General features: G+C 42.7%; 1 protein-coding gene across 3 annotated transcripts in view; it reads right to left on the bottom strand.

The window, feature by feature from the left end:
* Window positions 1-21,387, bottom strand: part of tspan9a (tetraspanin 9a) — a 144,255-nt gene that overhangs the window by 3,809 nt on the left and 119,059 nt on the right. For all 3 annotated transcript variants that reach the window (XM_044035915.1, XM_044035913.1, XM_044035914.1), the window contains 5 exons: window positions 14,009-14,200; window positions 11,528-11,602; window positions 2,156-2,257; window positions 1,898-2,029; window positions 349-432 (listed from right to left, as the gene is read on the bottom strand). In XM_044035915.1, coding sequence (XP_043891850.1) covers window positions 349-432; window positions 1,898-2,029; window positions 2,156-2,257; window positions 11,528-11,602; window positions 14,009-14,200 — 585 coding nt within the window. The remainder of the gene's footprint in view (window positions 1-348; window positions 433-1,897; window positions 2,030-2,155; window positions 2,258-11,527; window positions 11,603-14,008; window positions 14,201-21,387) is intronic.

Here is a 21,387-nt window from a genome sequence, read left to right as displayed (position 1 = left end):
GCTCCTCCATATTCAGTATCTGTGCTCCCTCGCTTCTAATGGCTCCTCGTACATGACTATCGTCTGCTTGGAACAAAGCCAGGTGACTTTGATTCTCCCAGACGGGATCATAGTTCAGGAGACAGTGACTTAAATATTTCAAGATGTGTGGGTTCCCTGAACGCCCACAAAGCACCGGCCTCATAAGTTTCTCAGCAGACAATGGTGGCACAGGGGCCACAGGATGCACGTAAATACTGTATGTTGCCAGACACAAACAAATGCCCTCAGACTCAACACAAAGGAAGCACACACACAAAAAAAAGATAAATGTGAGGAAGGGGGAGGAAGAAAGAGAAAACATCCTACCTGCACTACCAAGATGACCATGCCTATAGTTCCCAGCATATGCTTGTTTTCATCCATCCATTCTTCCACCTTCTCAAAGCAACCCTGTAAAGGAGGACAAGTATTTTAGTAAAGTTTTTTTAGTAAAGTGAAGCTGCTAAAAATGTGCATTTTCTGTACGTTTGAGGCGTCATGTCACTTCTACTGTACGGCTTCAGTTCACACTTTTTTTTTTTTCCCCAGAGGAGAAATGCATTTATTTTACATGTGAGATACACTTTGCATGAATGCATTTCCAGGTGAGGTATCAAGGAAGTGAATTACCCATGAGTGATGACTTTTATATGCAGACTTATGGGCTGTACAGACGCAGATGTGAGCACTTAAACCCTTAAATGTATTCCCACCAGGGTTCATTCGGAGGTCGTCCCACTGGCAGAAAGGTGGTGTGTGGGGTTTTAATGGCGGTTTCAGATGCAAAGCGGTGCCTCCTCTAAAGTGTAGGTGCTAAAGCAACTTTTACGTCTCGACTCCGTTGCTTAGTGTGTTGCAGTCTCCTCTGGGCGGGATTACGCGCGAGCTTCGAGTGTTGCGTCGTCCCTGCGGGCCACTTCACTAATGGTCTATTCTCATTTTCAATCTCATTATATTACAGCTCTTAATCCTCTACTTTGGACTCGCTAACAAACCGCATGCCGGACCAACAGCAGCGTAAGCTTGTAATTGGGGGATACTGGTGAGCGTACAGCAAGGGCTTTGGAAAAAGAAAAGACAGAGAAAGACAGATATAATTTTGCAGTAATAGAGGGAAAGTTTAAAGCTACATAGCTACAGCTGGGGATGTGTGAAAAGCAGCTTCTCCACAGATGAACTAAAGCCTTAAGCACTATGCTCTACTGTGACACCAGCTTGGAGAAACATAATTAGCATAATTAGCATTTTTAACACATATTATAGGATTTCTAAATGTGACATGAAAGGGGAAGATAATGGACTTGGAAGAAAAGTCCCACATCTTTATAGCCATGAAAGCCTAATAATACAAAGGGTTCCTGAGCTAAATCACGACATCAAAACTGAGTATGATGTAAAGTGTCCGGTTCATTTTTTGGACGTGTGCCGTCTTTGCGTTTCATATTTCTTTGTAGTTGTTCTGTGTTTGTGTGGCCATTTTGTGTCTCCTTGCAGTAGCTTTGCACCGCTCTCTCCCTCTCTGCTTTTGAGGCTTTCAATATTCATTTAGCGGCTTTAGTTGTCCTTGTAGAGGTTTTTTCATATCCGTGATTATTCTGCATCTCCTTGTAGTGGTTTTGAGTTTCCTTACAGTCAGCTTTGTGTGTGTGTGTGTAGTCGTTCTGTTTCTCCTCTCTATTGTACATGTTCTTTCTCTTTGAAGTTATTTAATTAACTGCCCAAACAGAACGAGGAGCTTTTTTTCCTGTGGACCAATTCAACAAACATTCTGTGGTTGTGTACACACATACATTCATACATACATACAACGACAACAACAACAAAACAAACCAATAAAGACAGGTATGTATTTGAATTGTATTCAAGGTGAACTCACCCTGTTCCAGAACATGTTGGTGGAGTTGCGTCCACAGTTCTGGTAATGCTCCTGACAGCAGCGGTCAGGCACCACTTTTTCCTTCAGGGCCTCATGCCAGTCGGTGTGTGCTATCACACCACAGCACTTCCACTGTGACACACAGAGTTAATACTTTAGTATGATAGATGTTATAATTAGGCAGTGGATGACACCGATGGAACACAATGTACTTTGGAATATGTGATGTAATTCATGATTTGAATTTGTGCTTCCTACCTCTGCCTGGATGATGTTCCAGGCATTTCGCAGGCCTATGTTGTTGTCTGAGTTGTAGAGAGCGAGCCCGTCCTTCAGATCCTGCTTGGCATTCTCACTCACCTGAAGGTGAGACAGAAAACAGCAACAGAGCCATGGTTAAGGAAGGTGAAAATATAGTGTCTACGCCGGAGAAGACATTTGAAGCATTATTTTTGATTTGGATTTTTTCAAAGCATCCGCGGCTTCTTTATACATATATGAAGACGGAAATGGTGAAAGACTTTATCATTATAGTGGGGTTCAACAAAAGGGTAAGATGCTACACTCTAGATAGAGAGATAGATAGATAGATAGATAGATAGACAGACAGACAGACAGACAGACAAATATCTGTTTGTGCAGTTGGAGGCTCTGAGAGTGGAGTGTCCTTGATGTGGCATATGTTTCTTTTGTACTCCACGGGGTCTAAATGTGTATTTAAACATCTTTGGTGTGTTTGAGCAGTGAAGGGTGTGATGTTCATCAAACCTCGAGGAAAGACACTGTTCTTTACTGTTCCCTCTTAAGTGTTATCTGTGCTGTACATTGTGCCCTAAACTGTGTGCAGATGGAATACTGAGTGCTCTTTTTTCTTTTCTTTTTTTTTTTAAAGTCCCATAAAAAAAATACTACTGGCCTCCTTTTTCAGTTGACATTGAAAGTGTTCTGGGTCGGGAGCTCCAGCCCAAAAAGTGTGTGCGGTGTAGGGCTTCAAGGTTTGGGTGAAACATGTTTGTTGTGATTTTTCGGACACGTATTCCAGTTGTGATTAGATTAGTGATAGAACTTGTTGAAGCCAAGCTTCTGGACAACATTTACTGTGTCAAATCAATACGCTAATGCATCAATGAATGTATAGCAATGTTTAAATTGGTATACAACATAAAACAATGAATAACAGGAGCATTTAACTGCGGCCTTTGTGTTTTGCTTATTGCGCTGTTTAACATTGTGATGTCATGCTAGTAGGAGTAACACATAGGGCTTGACTTTTTAAGGGTTGTGTTTATGATCGATTGCTTGTCTATTCTGTGCATTGACCTGACTAATCATGATAAAGAGTGCACACGCGTAAACTTAAAAAATAACAACACTGGAAAACGACAGCAACGACACAGGTCACAAAGCAACCTTTTCACTTGTCATCACAAATTGCGTTACCTCTTCTACAATGACATGGACGACGCCATGATAAGTGCACACCTGACACACGTCTCGTGTTATTGCTTTGACACACACACACACACACACACACACACAGAGACAAAAGCTGCAACACGCCCTTTAACAGAGGTCGCACATCACTTTCCTCCTGACTAAATCCCCAAAATGTCCGCACCGTTGTGTTTTGTCCAGTGGAGATGAATACTTCACTTGATGTGCTGAGCTATAAAGTCAGAGCTTTAGATCTTTCGCAGTTGCCTGTGGAGACGTGCAATTTGCCAGTGCAGTTTGAGGGATGCTTTAGTTATGATGGGTAATTACAACTGGAGGAAAAAATGACATGCACTGTCAGAACCAGCCTATATAGCATCACAGGACGTACATCTTATATTACAACAGATGGAACATACCTGCCTCTATAGTTACGGATGAAGGGCTCAAATTGTGCCCTAGAATAAAAAAAACTACACCCACGGAGAGAAGCATCATCCTGTCTGTGACTTCCTGACACACATTTCTCAGGGTGAAAGGAATGAAGTAATGCAAGATATTGTTCTGCCTGCAAATCCCACAGTTAATAAAATAAAAGAAGCAGGAACATTAATCAAAAATACATTTGCATTTATACAAATTCACAACTGAGGGAAACCACCACTAGCATTTTTTTTTTATGCAACTTGATGAAGTACATTTGATGTATAGTATATACAAAAGACATACCAAATCATTGTCTGACTGTGAGGAAAACAGAATTAGAATTTTAATTCTTGCTTAAAAGTCATTTACTGGTGGGAAGAAAACAGCCTCACCCCTTGTTTTCTAAGCTGCAAGGCACAGGCAATCTATTTGCAGAATTACACAGAAAAGTCAAACTGAGTAATTAAAGTTTCCTTGGCAATTAAGTCTTTTATTAATCAGGCAAAACCGATTTGGAGCATCCTCTAAAATCTTTGAAAATGAGATTGGTATAATTTCTTTTTCCTCACTCTAACTTTGCTGATGCAGGGAAGCAGATCTGTGCGTTGCACCTCGGGCTGCAGGCCCCGCCATATCAGTGCTCGTGCAGGAAAATGAGACAAAGCAGCATCATCAATCTCTGCCTCGTACTTTGTTTTTATCTCCTACCCTCTCCTCTCCATCTACATGTGATGCTGCTCGCTCATTACTGACTCCTCGCTCTGGAGAAGTCGGTAATGACTGGAACACAGTCACTGGCGAACAGGGGCCTTCCTCCTACAATAAAAGCTGTCTCCTCCATCTCCAATAAGTCTCTGCGTGTCGTCCATTTCATGTGTGGAAGTCTTTGTTACAGCCCGAATTGAAACTTAATGATCGCGTTTTTACTGCTAACAAGAGGCAGACAAACGACTTCAAAATAAACAGGGACTTGATCTCGCAACACTCTGACCCAGTTTTTTGTTGCTAAAGGAGCAGATTCAAACACAGCCTTTGTTGCATTAGCCTATATTTACTAATAAGGAAAACACGCTTCTTGACTGGAAATTGTAGAAATAAAAAGGCCTATACTACGCCATACTGCGGCAACACCTTGCCCCTGTTCCCTCTGTTTCCACCGGGCATTGGTGCAATATTTCATGAGGGGGAGCATTGACAAAGCCCTCAGACATAGCTCACGCTTGCTGTTACATAAATAAGCCAGCGGTTTCCTCTGGGCTGACCAAGTCCACGTTCAGCAATTCAGGACAGCACATTCATCACGGAAACCTAAAGGGTTTGAGCTCAGAAAGGGAGAAAAACGCTGAAGGGAGTACTGTGCGATAGTGTGTGCTGAACATGTGGATCACGTGGAGGACAAAGTGGCCTTCGCATCCAAACTGTGGGCACAGTGATACTGACAGTAGCAGAGAATAGGGTCGACGCTCTGATCACTTGGTATCACTTGGAGCATTAGCAACACACCGCCTGGCCACAGAAAGTTCTCTTTGTGCCAACTGTACAAGCCTGTGGGGTCAGGGTTGTGATGTTGGGTTGTTTCGGTTGGTCAGGATATCTGTCCATCCATCTTCTACTGCTTTATCCTCCACATGAGGGTCGCAGGGGAGCTATGCCAGTCTCAGCTGACGTAGAGCGATAGGCAGGGTACATCCCGGACAGTTCACCAGTCCATCGCAGGGCCACACATAGAGGCGAACAACCACTCACACTCACACCTATGGTCAATCAAGAGTGATCGATTGACCTAATCCCCATATTACATGTTTTTGGACTGTGGGAGGAAGCCGGAGAACCTGCAAACTCCACGCAGAAAGCCCTTGTTTTCAGGAATATCATGTGCCCAAAAACGAGGTCAGATGACTACCTAAATATATTGAATGACAAGTTTTTCTGGGCATAGATAACAACGCCAGGATTTATAAGACTCAAACTGAGAGAGAATGGTTTGGGGAGAATCATTTTCATACATGGATTGGCCATCACAGTGTCCAGACCTTGCCCTCGTTGAAAATCTTTGGGTTGTGCTGGAGAAGACTGGAATAAATGTTGCATAAGCCACAGTGAAAGTCAAAGCTAAAATTAGTCCAACACCTTTACTTAATATATAAAAGAAGCAGGCAATACTGGGAAACAATGGTGTGGTATAAGAAGGGTGAAACATTACAGCTATTTCTGTCAGATTTCAGGTTTTTTATACTATCAATTTTCAGGTTTACTAAAGAAATCTACTCGGGGGGATATCTCTGTATTCACTGTGCTTGGATCACTGTGATGTGATAATAATATTTCCATGGCAAGGACTTGTTCCTGTCAGACTTTGGCCCAGGATGTGTTGACATGGAAACACCTTGGAGACCAGGTTTGCTGGGGGCCTGTCACTGGGAAGGCACTGAGAGACTCCGCTTACTCATTTCAAGGAAGCATAACCACAGCTGAGCGAAGCTGACAGCCTCCGTTTCCAAATGTGTGACAGAGACAGAGCTGATCTTTTTTTGTCTGTGTTCCAGTTTTCTTGCTAAGTCAGCAAAGTCACAGCTGTGACTAATTCTGTCAAGGAAACTCATATTCTCTTAGTAATAGAAAACAAACAAACAACATCACTGCCTCTTTTTAAATCAACATTCAGGACTCGCGTTTACCGAAAGGCTTATATTTTATTGTTTATTTTATCGTTTTGAGCCATTACCACAACTTATAACCTTCACGTTAATGTACGCTGTATAATTTTATTGGCTGTCTGATTTTAAATGTTGCATTATATTACTTTCTTTGATTTTAAAATATATTGAATTATTTCATTGGTTATCGCTAATGTTGTGTTTGTCTTGTTTTTATCTGCCCTGCTTTGCGAAGTGCTTCGTAATGGCTGTTTTGAAAGGTGCAATAAAAAAAAGAGAAAACGTTGTTGTTATTATTATTACAGACGGCCGTTTGGGGAGCGCTGTGAAGGATTTAGAATCACTAATTTAACAAGAAAAAAAAATCTTATTTACAGTGGGTGGTCCGATGATTTTGTAGAAGAGCAATTTGTGCATTGGGTGCAAGTTATTTTCACTTTTACCCAAATGCGGTTTGAGCAGTTAGAATCTCCAAACAATGTTAGTGTTGAACTCCACGTGAATAACAGTCTTAGCCTAAGTTCATTAGAAAGGAAAACAGATGATGCAGCTGTTGCAGTAAACATATCACTACAAAGGAGGAACAATCAACCCAGCAGTGGAAGAAGACTAATGTTTCACACAGATATCAACAAAAACACATCTGAATTTTCACTTTCACTTTGACGGATCCGTTGTCATCGTCAGCGAAAACAACAACAGGCCACTTTTGTGATTTATTGTATCATTATTATCTTATTATATAGTTTTATAAAGCGTCTGTATTTGAATTGCCGGATCTTGTGAAACACTGTGTTACCTTTGTTTTGAAAAGTACTTACTGGCCATATAGTTCCAAAAGATGAATGAGTACTAAAATGGCCCAGGTGACAAAAGCTAGTTTTTCTACTTTGAAAACATTGTTCCAGTGTGTATTTATTGTTACGGATCAGGTAAGAAACCCAGTATGTACAGGCTGCAGAGACGGCAACACACAGAAAGCCCAGCAGCTGGCGGAGGGTGTTTCTGTTGTTGTTGTTGTTGTTGTTGTTGTTGTTGTTGTTGTGGTCATGGTGGTGGAATCCAGTGAATATCAATTGTATTTTGTGGAACATATCCAGCTGTACTGGATAACTACTGAATTTTTGTCTCGGCGTGGTTAATCAACTATTCCCAGAGCAACTAAACCCAGAGTCTGAAACAGCTGTACAATCCAGAACAAAAAAAACCTTGTTTTACTGTTTGTTTCGATTAAAATTGAAACCTTTTATTTCTCTGTATTGTCAGATCAGACGCACTGATGGCTCTAATCAGCTGAGGAAATGTTTAATTGCAACAGTCTGTACATTTTACTCTATTATAGAAGTGTTTAGTGCCCTTGTTGTCAGCTAGATAATGATTGTTGGGTCATATGGATACTGTCAGAGCTTTAATCAGCATATCCTTTCAACTCTTATGACCCAAAGTGTGAGACATTTTCCGTTTTTTTTTAAGTTTTACTGTTGCTCTCATTACACGGCGCCCTGTGTGTTTGTTAACTGCCCTTGAAGTGTAATAAATGATGTGGAGAGGAACAGCATCGGAGCCAGAGGTCCCCAAAAACACATCATTAAACAGGATACTCAATTCCCTCAGTTGCTCTGTAAGCCCGTGCTAGGCAGCCTGAGGCCAAGGCGCTCGACAGAGCGAGGGGAAAACCCCAAACTACAACTCTGTAATTGGTCTGGAGAGATAAAGCGTGACCAGGGGTTGAACACAAATCTGCAAACAAAATGCTGTGCCACCCATCGGGCTTTACTACTTCATCCTAGTTTGTTATGAGACTGTTATGTGACGCCATTATATTGTCCATTAAAACATATCACAGATTTAAGCAGAATTTTCCCATTCAGCAAACGAAAATGTGCATTTATCTGCTGTGAGGTAAATAATATGTTAATATTTTGATCGCATTTCGGTCTTGCTTTAACTCATTGTTGGAGTAATATTGTAATACTGGCACATACCTACTCTTGCCCGTTGTATTTGAGCATGTTTCCTGCAGAGCAAAATGCAGAAGTGGGAGAAACGTGTTTCTAAGGCTGCATTTGCACTGCAGGTCTTGACGCCCCAACTGGAATTGGTGAAATGGGAGTTAAAGTGGTGTTATTTTGAAAACAGCACGATTCCAGTGGCTTGAGCCCTCGTACCCCATTGCACTGGTCTAAAGCGAGTCATGTGATTGGGTGGTCTGATCATGTCTGTCTACATCATTCACCATTGTCACATTTCTAATGACGAGTCACACTGACAAATCTGATCGTAGACGGCAGATGCAAACGAGCACACGTCTGATTCATATCTGATTTGTTGCCACATACGAATGAGGCTTGAAACCGATCGGGCGATATCTGAATCCATGTTGTCACTTTCATCGTGCAGTGTAAATGCCTTCTATTTGCACTGCACTAATTAGCATCGACCCAACTTTTTTTTTATCTGCCTCAAGCATAAAAACTTAAACGTGATAATGTGAGACCATTTTTTAAGCTCAAATCAAGCTGTCTCTTGATTGCTCACGCTACAGTGACACCTTCCCCAATATAACACATGCATGGTAATTTTTGCTGGCTTTGATTTCTCACCTGCGCTTCTCCCCCCCCATCACACCTCCACCTCCCACCCCGACATCCAGAGATACAGCCCCATTCCCGTGCATTATGTTTCGGCACTATTTTTTCCTGGTTCTGCTTCCCCAATCTGAGCTAATAAACTTTCAGTGGTGCACGGCTTGGCGTGTTGGGTCGATGGAGGCACAATGAGGTCACAGCGTTAAAGACGGATGGCGTTAATCTGGTTTGTGGGCCAGCCATCTGCTGTAGTCAGCTGGTTGCTAACTGCAGGGCCAACCTTTGTTATACTACGGCCTCTACCTGGCATTTAATCAGAGAGCTTAACACCACTGGGCTGTGGAGCCAAAGAGGGAGTGCCTACACATAAGCCATACCTGCAGGAAAACTGCTGGGGTGAAATGGGCAAGAAAGAAATTCTCCATTAGTGCTGCACCTCTTAAGAGGGATTTAACAGTTGGATATAAGGAGACAGAAAATGCAAGCAGTGACAAAATAAGTTCCTGCTACAAAACCAGACACACGCTGCATCCGCGCCTCTTATCAACAGCTTGTCACCTGAAAGCATCACAGTTCTGCATCGGTGCCACTCGTGACTTTTTGATGATCTATTTGAAAGGGTAAAACTTTCTGTTTTGCAGGCCTCTCTCTGTTGATTCGCACTTAAAAGCGGCCAACTACTGTATGTCTTCCAGACTTGTTAATAAATGCCTTGTGATTAGGAGATCAAATAGGAGATGTGAATTAGCAATTCCTCTGATCACAGCCTGTAACAGAGGAAGAGGAGATCTGCACACAGCACACAAGATCTCACTGGGGAGAAGCAAGGGAAGAGAAGGGAAAACATTAAGCAATATCTGAAGGCCTTGTGTGATGGACGCTGACTTGATGATTGCTCTAAGACAGCAAGGGAAGCTCAGCTTCCTCTAAAATGTAGTCAAATTTGTACTGTGTTGTATTTACATTTCAATACTAAACTTGCACTAGAACGCGCTGAGAATGTGCCGTTCGTTCAGAATCAGCTGTTTATTACAGATGACGGACTGTCGTACGTGATATTCGTATTCCCGTAGCAGCCTCGGCATTAAAAGCTCAGCTTCAACTGTTCTCTATGGGACGACACAGAATATATTTCATTCACTTCTTTTAGTCCACAGACATCTTTTCACAGCTGGTTGCTGTGATATTTTCGTTTGTACATATACAGTGTAAACAAAAACATAATTATCACATTTCCTTGTTCTAGTTGTTAGAATGCAGAATTTATGTAAGAATTTATGTATAAGTAAATGGGCCTGAAATGAGCTTCCCTTGTCTCAAAGACCGAATCCGAATGTTCTTTAACATAGAATGCCAACTGAGTGATAACACCCGCCACCCCCATCCCTCATATTTGGAAACAGTCTGAAAATACCAACTCCAATAACTGTCTTTCCAATGACATTTGCTGACCAATAAAGACAAATTTATCTGTTAGTAAGCAGCATTATCGTGGATTCACATTCCAGGTAAACAAAATAAAATATAGTTGCTACAACAACTACAGTAGTAAGAGAATGACACAGTTGTCTACAGCTGATATCCTGCTCCCGTTTACTAATGCAGACTCATTTTATATCTCATTTATTAAACACGAAGCCCTACGAGGTTATCTTTTCCCTTCTTCACAGGTGATGTGAGGCCACTGCTGTGAAGTCAAGAGGCTCTCTATTTAACTTGCAGAGGAGGGGAAAGCATTTTTTTTTTCGTCTTTTAATTCTTTTTTATTTGTTTTATTTTTTCTTCAGAGTTAAGCCAGTAATATTACAGAGATAAGGCAACAGACATATTTACTCCCGACAGGCTGCGCCTGCTACTCCTGATCTGAATCTGAGAATGGATTGGCTGCTAAATGAATTCCTTTATCTGAAGAAGGTTTGAGCAACAACCTCGGGTACCAAGAGGGAGAATTAGCTGACATCCCATGGGCCGCGCCGCACAGAGACTTTGGATACAAAAATAGACTGATCCATCAGACTGTGTCCTTGAAAACAGATAGAAGACTTCATTACTCATGCCGCCATTTGTCAACTGTGGGATGAAACACTTGTGGGGCGACTTGATTGAGCACGGACAAAACATATGCTCATGTGCTGTCACCCAACAGACGCGCACCTGACTCAGGCTCACTCCGGGGTCATGGGAAATGTGTTTGGGACCAATTACAGGGAGCCAACTGGTGGAGACTGGACTGCTTTTAGGCCTCACCTTTGACTCAAGGGTTAAAGCGGGAATGCAGACATTCAGCCTGCTGTCTGAAAAATTGCCAAATGTAAAAAGGCTAATCTCTGAGGGCTGGAGGGAACAGGAATACGTGTTTATCACGCCAACACCTTTTATTGCTTTGTGTGATATGTGTGTGTGTGTGTGAGAGAGCGAGGTTTGGGCTTTCTGCGTGTGCACTATACACAAAGTAAAGTGACTGAAATAGTAAAGAGACATCATTTCTAACATCCATGCCTAACATCAAAACATAATGAACTTACCTTATCTGAGTAGACAAAAAAGAGGATCAGCAATATCAGCTCTGCTAGGAGAATTATCAGCAGGACAATGAAGAACTGTCAGGGAGAGAGAGAGAGAGAGCAGTTTTAACAGTTGCCCTAGCACTACAGTAAATCCACCATGTCAGGACAATTACACTGGCTTCAATGTTTGTGTCCCTGAGCTCTACTGAGTGTGAGGAACAAACATTACATGGCAGTAAAATATACACATGACAAATGTTTAACGTGAAAGAATCATCCCCTCCTCCCTATCTGTCATTTTAGGTTGAAAAGGATAATTGAACCTTTAGTGGAATAAGGTTATTTGCTGTCGCCTTTACGATGAGCGTTGAGAGATTCTTCAGTAGGTGTAAGGTCAACACTGTCAAGGTAAGTCTTGCACTAGTCTTTGTAAAACCCAACACAATCCAAATATACCATATATGCTTCACTTTGCACAGACTGTAGAAAATGAGTCATGAGGGAATAATATTTGTGACACAGTTGGATAATTATGTCTATGAAATAGGTTAAAATGGCTGTTACAGATGTGTTATTAACAGTGTTATAGTTGAAAAAGTCTAAAATGACTGTGTGGGTCTGATATCGGTATCGGTAGATGCTCAAGTTTGTGGTGTCGGTATCTGACATGGCATCCCTGATATGAAGTGCTTATAAGGAAGCGGCACCTATAGGCGTATGATGTCCGTTGCTCCACGTTTGTCCCCTGCCACTAATTTTGTTAATTTTTCTAACTTATCCAGTCACCAAAACAGAAAATAATGCGGAAGTGCTTCGTGTAATTGGTGCAGATTGAGTTCACACCAGTGATGAACTGCTTCAGTGTTTGCATTCAAGCATCCTGAGACCATACCTTTCAAAGTAGGTTTTCAAAATAGGTTTAACAAGGTAAAGGAAAACTTACTATTGCCTAAAAAAACAACTTGTTTTTTTTTGGTTTTCATCGGAGGATTTGAACTGCGTTCTCACCCACTCACAAAAACTGCACCAGGGGCATAAATGCTGCAAAATAAGGCCGATGTGAACACTGATATAAATTTCAAAGACAGCCTTGCATCTCATAAACTATTCTCCTCTCCCTTCTTGGCTTACCCTTCAGCTCTATATTGATAAAGCTCTTGATTTTAGAAAAAAGCCAATTAGTTCAAAACTCATTCCTGAAGCGGGAAGAAGGCATTTGTGCGAATACCCACGTGAAATGGTTAGGAAGGCCTAGCTTCAATTAGCAGTCAATTAGTTGTGCAATAAAGATTCTGTGTGGAATGTGAATGCATATGCAGCTTTGGGCCGTTATAGTTTGCTAATTTTTGTCTCCGGAAACAATTTTGGCAGCAAAAAGAAACCGCAGCGTACTCGTGAGGACGTCTTTGCATACTGCTAATCCACAAGAGGAAATTCAGAGGTAACATGTCGAGGTAAAAGCTTGGATCTGATTGCGTCAGCCGATCTAAACTCATTCTAATCTTTCTAGCCCCTCCCCTCACCTCCACCTCTCAGCTGTTTTCCTGGGTGTGCTTGGACAGGCCTGTCACTCATTCACATTCACACTTAACAGAAGCATTCTCGCCAAATATAAAACCCAGTCACACCAAGAAAGACTTAATGAGAGACATTAGTACTTTTAGGTTCTCCATTAAGTCTCTGTCTTACCCCTTCCTCCCTGCACTCTGCTCATCTCTCTCTCTCTCTCTCTCTGCTTCACAGTTGACGGGCAGGTAAAAGAATCCATGCCAAACATTGAGTATTTGGTTTGGCTTTTGACTGATGTTAGAGCTTCAAGGATTTGAGCTGTTTGTGATGTTAAGTACCCATCGCCCCAGCTACTCTTCTCATTTAAAGTTGTTGTTTTTTTTATCCTGCAGTGGGCTCATTCAAACCTCATTTCACTGTGTGAAGTTTTGTAATTAACTTGTGCTTAAGATAAAATACTTGTACAACTCCGGGCAAACAGTGCAATGTTTAGACGGATCACAGCATAAAAACATCAAGCACGTCATCAAGCACGTCATTTAGCGTGCTGTGCACATGGAGTCGTTGCCAAAACAAAAGGACTCCTGACTGCTGGTGTTCTTTGACAGGGCTGAGACCAAAGCCATGAAAATGACATGCATGCGTATGGCGTTAATTTGCAGAGAGGGAGAATCTCTCCGCTCAGCTTTAATTTTACTTGGTGAGCCCCTGAGGTTTAATGTAATGCAGACTGATCTCCTCCTGTCAGTCCTCCACCTCCACTCACTGGCCTGTAACCAGCGTGTGTGGTGTGCAAACAAACCGCATGCAAGATGCGATCTCCAAAAGACAATTCTGTCAATATTTGAATTAGTCACGTTGGGGCATGTGAGAGACATTTTAAAAGAGAGGAGTTCCAAGTGTCGTATGTATTTCTGCTCGGACAGTGGCCCTCGTGTGTGTCTCATTTAGACTGGGGCATTGTGTAGGCATTCTACAGATTCTACTCACACTGAGAAGCAGGCACTTGTTCTCCTTGATGGCACCCAGGCAACCGAGAAAGCCCGTTACCATGACAATGGCTCCAATGGCGATTACCATGTTGGCAGCTGACAGTTGGGGGAATGAGGGTGAGAAGGTGGCGAAGCTGCCTTGAGACACAGAGAGCCAGATGCCCACACCGAGCAGCCCGCAGCCACATAACTGCAAGACAAAAGATGAACAGAGGGAACAAGGTGAGAAAACACATTAGTCACCATATTTTCATTGTTAGCGTTTAATGACCAGAGTCATTGCAGCTTTCAATAGACAGATTAGGCTCATGATGACAAACCTCCTCATTGATATAGTAATGTATGTAGTATAGGTCTAAAACATTTAAATCCTAGTTCAGAAAACACACAGCAACAGGCTCAATTCCAATCTGGCTGCCTTGGGGATTTACCCATGCAGCCATCCATCACAAAACACTGCTCACAATGACAAGAGGGCTCACACCAATTACAACTATGATAAGCCAATAACTGCTCTGCATGAGATTAGAGCAAAAATTGGACTTGGGCCGTTATGGTTTGGCTCGTTTGAGCTGATTACGGTAAATCCAGAACAAACAGATGTAATTACTGCCATTTCCTATAATGAAAACTTCCAAAAACCTCATGTAGGCTAGTCGGAATTAACCAAAGGGAGCAATTCCCTGATTCCTCCCTCGCTCCCTGCCAGGTCTCTAGTGATGTGTGTGTGTGTGTGTGTGAGGTCTGCAATGTACATCCTTAAATGCAATAAAGTGTTTATGGCTTTGATTGGTGGAGTCCAGTGTCCACTCGCTGATGTGTTAGTCCATCTATCAAAGATAAGAGCCATACAACATGCCCACCACTTAGTGAAATATAGGTCTGAGAGCAAAGTGCCGGCATTTTTGGCTCCACCTAATGGAATGAAAGAGTAACGGCAATTCCGCCATGAAAAACTAATGTTCTTAAAAAGTCCAATTACCTATATTGGAAGTCTAGTTACAGTTTGAATTATAACACACTTTTTCAGCTATGTTGCACCACAGGCAAACAACCTAACGACAAGACTACTGTATTGCAAGGAAGCTCTTATTGATGTCAGGTGATGTGTAACTGTAACTGGGGGTTTTACTGCAACCCTCACAAGGTGGTGAGAGAGGCCGCAGGTCTAATGAGTCCACCGGGATCTGTGGATATGTAAAGTTCAAGCAACCCCCATCCTTACCCCCATATGTCACGTCGACTCACCCTCATTAACCTGTGACCTTTTTGAGGTTGGAGTTTTGTGGGCTGACAAAACTCCAACGCCACCGGGCAGATAAACGATACACTTGCTCTCGTGGAAGGCTCAGATGTGGCTAGAAGTAAATAAGTGAGGATACAGAGCGAAAGAAACAGGACTGTGTGTGTGTGTGTGTGTGTGTGTGTGAACGGATGCCAATGGATGAAAGACCGCTCAGATTCCGTGTTGTGATTCTGTGAAAGTTCTGCCAAAGAGTTTGCATGCTGTCAAGGTCAAAAACAGGGAGAGCGAGCACACACAGCCCGTCAGCTTTTGAGAGGACACTTGTTTAAAATAAATAAAGTAAAGAAACAAAGTAAATAAAGTAAACGAAAGGGTTTCAAAAGCCAGAATAAATAGGAGTCTTAGGCCACTCCGGTGAGAGAGAGACAGAGTGCCCGAAAGACTTCCAATCATCTATCATCTAAATAATTCAGAAGCAGCTGTATTCGTTCCAAAGCACTGACTGGCCATTTGCGCCTCCCTGATTAGAAACGGGAAAAACGAAAGCTTCAATTGAAAATGCTCGTAAAGGTCACGCCCCCCCCCAATACGGCGCGGCTAATGTATGGAATCACAGCTGGCACTTTTCAGAAGGCCAGGTTATATAGAGCATGAGGAGGAGTTCAAGGAAGCAGAGGAGGACTTATAAATTTGGGAGGCACAGGTAGATTTATAGCTAGCTGGGAATTTACTATTTTCCACACATAATTGTGCTTAATGTCCAGTGAAGGGAGCTCGTCCAACTGCGTCACTCCCTTAAGTGACTGTGAAACCACCCAGCCCACACTCAATCTGTTGGAGCTCTGTCCTACCGCTATTGGCATTACCACCACTACTACTACTACTACTAATACTACTACAACTACTACTACTGCTGCTGCTGCTGCTAATGCCACGGCAACGACACACTTTAATCAGAGCCCAGCATCTGTGCCACAGGAAATTCCTCCATTGTAAGCTCTGATCATCGTATCTTATCTGACCTTGGCATGTGCCACTGGGCTTGACCCTAAGTGCAGCTGCTGAGCTCCTTAACTTCTTTCAATTCTGAGACGGTCATGTGTTGATATCCCATCTGCAGGAAAGGATCCAGGGATCCGCAAACGCTGATGAGGTTTGGAAACAGTCACAGAGAAGGCTTATATCATTAAGACATCAATCAGAGCTTAGAGGATGCTGTGGGCTTATGATTTACTTTTAAGTTAGAAACAAATTGGACTTTTACCACTTTTATAGGGACATGGAAATCAAAAAATAGCAGTTTATGTAATTATTATTTAAGCTGTGGCCTTTGCATACCAAATGTGTGCCTTAATAACCTTCTTTAAATCATCAAACATGTCTGACTGAAATCCTAAAGATGCTGAACCTATCAAGTGCTTGTTTTTCTCTTTAGTCTTGGCTCACTGAACACCTAATCAGCTAATCATCGCGTCACGCTGACTCCTGTTATTTGCAATTCTGTGCCACGGCCTTCAGTCAGTACACTGACTCATGCGAGGCTGTTTCTGATCAAAGAGCACCGCTCAAAATTACACATGTGATCTGACCACACCAACCACACACGGGATCGATAATTCCAATAAAATAAAATCTATTTCTGTACAACTGGACATGGTGTGATTTTACACCAATTATCCAGAGAGAGCGCCAGTATATGGGTGTTTGAGCTGTTACTCTATTTTCGCGACTTTCCTCTGGATCCTTGTTTGAGACGTCGCAGGGCAGCTGACGCAGCAGACGGTGACACATGCTTGTCGCCGGGCCCACAGCCATCGCAGCGTTAACTAGTTCACCAATTCCTTTTTTTCATATGACTGGAAAGTACATTCGATTGTTGACGTTGTCATGCTCCCATCTACATGTGCAGTGTCAAGATGCCTCCTGTCACTTTATATTCGAAGCTGATAAGAACATATTGTTCAGTGGAGATGATAAAAAAAAAAAAACACATTTGCTTTCTGCTTATAACTGAATTGAGTTTAGAAAGTTAACAGCACCTCTGACAGGAGTGTGGGATGCTGGGAGGAGGCTGAAATAACGTGACCTTTTCATACACGTTGGGTAACCTTGTGAGAGCATCTCCAAGGCAAGGTGGAAAGGAGTCGAGTGTCTAAATGTCATTTGTGAGAGAGGACAGAATGGTGGGCAGCAGAGGCAAGCAACATTAACTGTCAGGTTGGGGGAAATTGGACGACATGAGATGGTGGCTCTATCAAGCTGAATGAATGGGACGCTGCTTTTTGGGCCTTGTAACAATCTCGGGGTGGAAATAATTGCAATGATACTCCGTGAAGCAACTGTGTGGACCCTTTCTGAAGTGCAGGGACAGGTGAGGGAGGTTAACCGTGGAGGTGAGCGAAAGAGGGAGAGACAAGAGAGAGAGATTGGACACACAGATGTGGTGTGTGTGTGTGTGTGTGAGAGAGAGAGAGAGGGACAGTTGGAGGGAAGGAGAGAAGATGAAGAAAAGAGAGGCTGACCCTCCGTCCAAGAGAGTCGCTGACTCAGGGAATTATCATTTTCTGCAGTAACTGGTTCAGTGACACAGAACAACCTGACATTGGACCAAGCTTGAAACCTCTCGGAAAGAAAACGGGTGGGAGAGTGGCGATGTGTCCTGTAAAGAATGACAGCCTATGTCAAATTACTCCTGTGCTCTGTGGCTGCTGCCATGTCAAGTGTCCAACATACTCCAGAGAAAGTGTTTGTGAAGTTTTGGTTCTGCATTATCATTAAATAATCTCCTCTGCCCTTTAGTCCACCTCAGTCTTCATTCTGATTATATCAAAAAACAACAAAAACAACACAATCCTTTGCCTTATGGAACATTGATTTTGTTCTGAGGATATTCACCTGAGACAAAAGAAGATTTTCATTTCTCAGCATGTGATCCCAGAAGCCCGTGATTTATGTTACGATATAAATACTAAATGGGAGGCAAACAGAACCACAGAAATATAAGCGTAACAAGCCAGCTGTAAATATGAAATAGCGAGCAACAACAGAAACACTGAAATAAAGACCTGTATTTTCTGTCCGGCAAAAAGGTTCTGTTTGCACATCATAAAAAAAGAGAGTCATTTTAAAAGTAAATTCTCCATTTCACCTCTCTGCTGTGTGTACCTGTCAGAGAGAGAGAAAGAAAATGCTATATTTTTTACTGTTGTCCTCTGTGGTCACAAAATAAACGGAGGCTCCAGTGACACAGAAAAACAACAACAGTATATTTAATTTTATATCATTTTCTCTTTGAATCAACCTGCCAATCCTCACTCGCCGGCTGAATTCAAGTAAACATCTCTGTAACGTATTTGTAACATAACAAATGGTGTGTGTGTGTGGTTGTCAATTACAGCTGGAAGCTGCAGTCGTGCTTCACGGAGGTTTTATGTAGTATTTCATTTCACAGTGCCACTGAATCTAGAATTTTTTACAGGCATTTTAAGCTTACAGGGTAATAAACCAGTTTGAATATTAAAATAACCACTTATCCAACACTTGGGACAATAACGCTGCTTCAAAAGTATATCGAGGATGAGAAACAGACTTGGTAATAGTGACATTAAAGTGCCCATTTGGCAGAAAACTAATCCTCAACCATTACATTATGAAGCTCATGAAACCCCCTACCCATGTCTCCCCAGGCCTGCTAAGGCCATCCTATATTCCCCAGTGGATAGCGCACAGCCAATGCCAGTGTATAACAAGTAAATTATTCACAGAGTCTGCGATGGTGGCTCAGGGTAACTGAGCTTTCAGGCTCAAAATAAACACTGCATGAATTCAAAGGGCTGAGACAGATGTGGAGTGTAAGATTAAAAAACTATATCTGCCTCGTTAAAGTTCCACTCACCGAGTGGGGTCCTGGCAGACTCACACAGTGTGAAAGATTACCTAGAAAATCACACCGCCTGAAAGACCGATCACACAGTCCGCAGCTTTCTTTGAATATGGAGTTTGTACACAACAACCCATCTTTTATTTCTCCACACATCTTAACTGACTCAGCATCTATCTGCACGTAAAAAAATACTTTTTGGTTTTTGTGCTCCTGAGATGATGTAAGTGTGGTGTTCTCACCTTCCGACAAACACTTTGACAAGCATTCAGAACGGTGCGAGTCTGCGGTGCTTGGTGTACACTTTCAAACACTCACATCTGTGTCATAGGAACCCGATCACAAATGAACAGCTCACGTCAGATCTGCGGCTCCAGTGACCACTCATTCACAACATTCAGCGTGGGCAGCAACAAATAAATCAATGTATGAAAAAACAAGGATATTGTTTCCTTCATGAAGGAAGTCGATAAATGGTACGCAGCCAGAACAGCTAATCAGTTAAATGAATCATTTATTTTACTTTCTATCTGGGTTTTACATGTGTGCCATTTCTGCTGCACAAGCCAGGAAAAACAAGCAGTGACCAAGCAACGGCTCGTCAGGTATTTAAGGTTCTTGGCAGCGGTATGACTACTTTCACTGGTAAGTTTTTGTGGTAAGACAAAAACCTATTCTGCGACAGCACTAATCAGATCCTCAGTGTGGCTTAGTTGTGTTCACAGTTGACACCTGCACTTAAAGCTACCCGCTTGTGATCAAATCACCAGGGACAGATGTTAACACCGGGTCTGACCAGAGCATCCTTAGATTTCCCTATTTAAGGTTCTTCAGCGACGCACCTGTCAGTGACACGGGGGTCTAACGAGAAGAGCTGAGAGGCCCATTCGCCACAAAGTGACTTAAAATCAATTTGGGCAGAGACTGCTAAAAGCCTTTCTTTGCCTGTCCAGAGCTATTCTGTTGTCTGCGCTGACACGTCCACACACTTGGACACGTGAAAATAGCCTCTACCCTTTAGAGAACAAGACACACACACACACACAGATAGTAAGCACAATGGTAGAAAAAACTGTATTATGGCGTGTTTCCGTCATGGTACAGTTCGGTTTGGTACAGTACGTTATGATTTGGAACGGTAAAGCCCTTGGTCAGGCTTGTGCTCAATCGAGACCATTACCTTTACTTGGTAAGCGGGGTGCGCGCTGTGCTCGGGTTTAGCTCCACTCGTACCGTACCATTTCTCTGGTACCCCAAGGGAAGGGTACCGAAAAATGGAGCGGTACCATACTGAACCATCGAACCACACCGAACCGAACCATTCCACATGGATGGAAACGAGCCTCCCTGACTAATTCTGGTTAGTTCTTTACCATTCCAGCAAGACTCTCCCATCAGCCCAGCAAACCCAGAGGCACTTCAATTATGCATTGAGAGCAAGTATGAGAGCACTGCGAAGGAGAAAGTCATCCCATGATTGGAGCTGAAAGGGAGGCAGCTCCTCTTGCCACAGTCAGTCAGGGAGACTGAGAGCGTGGATGGAGTGAGAGATGTAAAAAGGGCTCTGCAAGGGAAGCACAGAGTACTAAAGCAGAGAGCCAGAGGACAAAGCCCCAGTCCAAATTCCAATAAACAATGTCACAGGAGAAAAAAGATTTACTTCTTCGTGTTATGGATGTGGTGCCGCTGCAAGGATGGCAGCTGCTGTGACTCAGTGCCATTTCATTCTAGTCAGTTTAGAACGGATGCTCTGAAACCCAGCGTGCACAGTTCTTTCAAGAGATGAAGGACAGCAATAATGCCAGTGATGCTCCAATGACGACATTGAGATATAGATTTACAAACAGCCCATGACAAAGGAGAGTTTCTCACACAAGGTGCTAATTAAACGTGAATACTGCCACTCGCTGTTAACATCTGAGGTGCTTATGAGGATATCTTCGAGGCAAAAAATCAAATATCCATTTATATGGAGGCTTTTATGAGGACATGTTTGCCTCCAAAGCCTGTGGAGGCAAACAAACATTTGGCTGGTATAAATATCTCACTCTGGTCCGCCAGTGCAGCCATGCTGAAAGTCCTTAGAGGCAGGCAGACGGTTGGACAATCTCCCATTGAGTTTCGGTTGAAGGGCTTAATGACTATGCTGCCTCAGCAGAGGTTATGGATGGCAGGAGACTTATATATAAGACAGGTTAGACACTCAACCTGCTCCCCACACAGTACCTAGAGCAGGTGGCAACCAAAGGGC

Source organism: Solea senegalensis, linkage group LG10 (assembly GCF_019176455.1).
Source record: "Solea senegalensis isolate Sse05_10M linkage group LG10, IFAPA_SoseM_1, whole genome shotgun sequence".
NCBI classification, from domain to species: Eukaryota; Metazoa; Chordata; class Actinopteri; order Pleuronectiformes; family Soleidae; genus Solea; species Solea senegalensis.
Note: the sequence above shows the minus strand (reverse complement) of the source record. Positions and strands in the feature narration are given on the sequence as shown.